This window comes from Theobroma cacao, chromosome 9 (assembly GCF_053813885.1).
Source record: "Theobroma cacao isolate CCN51 chromosome 9, ASM5381388v1, whole genome shotgun sequence".
Classification (NCBI taxonomy): Eukaryota; Viridiplantae; Streptophyta; class Magnoliopsida; order Malvales; family Malvaceae; genus Theobroma; species Theobroma cacao.
In genome coordinates, this window is record NC_142647.1 from 43,368,331 (window position 1) to 43,370,670 (window position 2,340).

Genomic DNA, 2,340 nt, shown 5'->3' on the forward strand with positions numbered 1-2,340 from the left:
ATGCTGTAATTTTTTTTCAATGATTAATGATGTAGTTAATTACACACATGGACAGACCCACGTTGGAGGGAGTGGGTGTCACATGACATCTCTCACTTCTTAAAAATGTTTTAGTTTTTATACTATATATCTAAGATTTAGAGTAATTAATATATTAATGAACTTATTTTTTTATATAATTTTATAGAAATTGGGGTCAAAGACTTCAGGTAAAAGTGACTTATCAAAAAATAATTTATATATTAATATTTAAATACTATAAGAAAAGATAAAAAATTTTCTTTTTATAATTTAAGATTTTATTAAAAAAGTCAAAACCTAAACTACTCTCTCTATTTAAAAATTCAAGTTCTTTCCCTTTTTGGTTTTTAGCTGTGATTTTTACTTTTTCAAAGCAATTCATCTAGAGTTTAATTTTAAGTAATTTTCAACCCAAATTAAGTTTCTAGATATTTTATATTTAAATATTTTTTGATTAATTTGATAATTTTGATTCATAATTATAATCTAACTAATAGAAAATAATATTACATGTTAAACAATATTTTGAAATTATGAGTTTTTTATTTATTTTATAGTTATATTATTTGATTATTTGATTTTTATATTTAACTTTATCTAGTTTGTAAATGTTTATATTTAGTTTTGATCAATAAAAATAAAATTGTTACATTGTTAGTAACTGAACTTGATAATTTACATGCTACAGAAGTTTTACTATATATATATATATATATTAAATTGAGGGTGAAAAAACTTACACGAATAAAAAAAGTCACAAGAGATTGAGAGCAAAGCTAACAATCAAAGAAGATTAAATAAAAAAAGAAGTTGGAAAAGTAATGAACCATCCGAACAGTTGATATTAGAGAGTTCAAAAGTGAGATAATTTTGTCAACTCTTTATTATCATAAGGATAACACTTGTTTTATCTAAATAAACAACACTTCTTTTATGACTTTAAAAAAAAATAACAATTCTTTTATCTAAGTAAATAACATTAAAAAGTTATATATATTTGTACACTTGAGGCTACAATATAAAAAAGAATCAAAGGAGACACAATGTGGGAGCAAGAGATTTTTAAAGGGAGCGAGCAAGCTCTTCCATGGCCACGTGGGATTCGTTCTGGGGTACTGCTACATTCCAATCATGCTTATAGGTAAGAAAAATGTATTGAAACAAGGTAAAAATATTTAAAACGGCTAACATTAGCAAGAACTTGTCAATATGACTTTCGTTTATGGTGTCGCCGATCCAGGGTCGAGCAAGCAAAAGTAGAAGCACACTGACGAATCTTCCAAAACCCAGTACACCCTCATTAAATGGATACTCAAGAACCAACATCGCAACTGGTACTCTGTCATAAGACAAATACTTCAGTCCCTTTCCAATAACTCCTTCCACAATTCCTAATAAGAAAAACTGAGGAGCCAACCATAAGATTGTCATGGGAATAGTTTCATTTTCTGATATTCTTCGGCCAACCTTATTTTCAAATTTGCTGATTGAACTTAATCTACGAACGTCCACTCTCCAAGCAGCTACGCAACACCCAATAGCAAAGAACATTCCAATACCAATTCTGACAAACCTGGCACGATGTTGAATGCTTTCTTCACTACTCCAGAATTTTTTTATCAGGAAATCGCACAGTAATGATATGATGGAGGTTGTAAAGGTTTGAAGCACATAGAATGAAGTTAAAGGAATCCTATTGAATGAAGATGTAGGAATCCTAAGATCAATCCGAGTATCTAGATTCTCACTTTGTACTATAAACAGAGTGTATCCCGTTGCCTCCACTAGACTATAAACGATGAATGTTATCCAAAGAGGTATCAATTTTACTAGGAGTTTTGCTTGATTCATTCGTTCAGCAACCGTCTTTCCTGCTGGATCTTCATGGTCGTAGCAGCACTTGCCAGAGCAGAAAACTAAATAAGCTACCAAGACAATTATTAGTGAAACCTTGAAGGTATCATCCCATTCAAGGCTTGATGCAAATGTTGAAGATACGAAGGTTCCTAGAAACACTGCAATATAATTCCAAAAATTAGCACGATTTATAAGTGTATCATCGTATTTCTCCATATGTTGTTTTCGGAAAAACTGATTTCCATTATCTCAGTCTCATCAATGTCCATCGTCCCACGAAACTGGTCATAGAGAAATGGTTTCAACGAAGCAGCTTGTCCCGTTGTGCCTAGCATAAATAACGTTAATGCTACGTAAAATATAATATTGCTGACATGTGAAGCAAGAAGCCACCTAGAAAGCCATAATACCAGTAATGCCTGCAAAAAGAATAATATAATTATTGCGAGTGTTTTTTGCGAT

General features: G+C 30.7%; 1 protein-coding gene across 1 annotated transcript; it reads right to left on the bottom strand.

Moving 5' to 3' along the window:
* Window positions 1-1,083: 1,083 nt before the first annotated feature.
* LOC148761000 (protein NRT1/ PTR FAMILY 8.2-like) lies at window positions 1,084-2,094 on the bottom strand. The gene has a single exon (XM_088809725.1). It carries the CDS (start codon window positions 2,092-2,094, stop codon window positions 1,084-1,086), a length of 1,011 nt encoding a protein of 336 aa, XP_088665851.1.
* Between the last annotated feature and the right edge of the window lie 246 nt (window positions 2,095-2,340).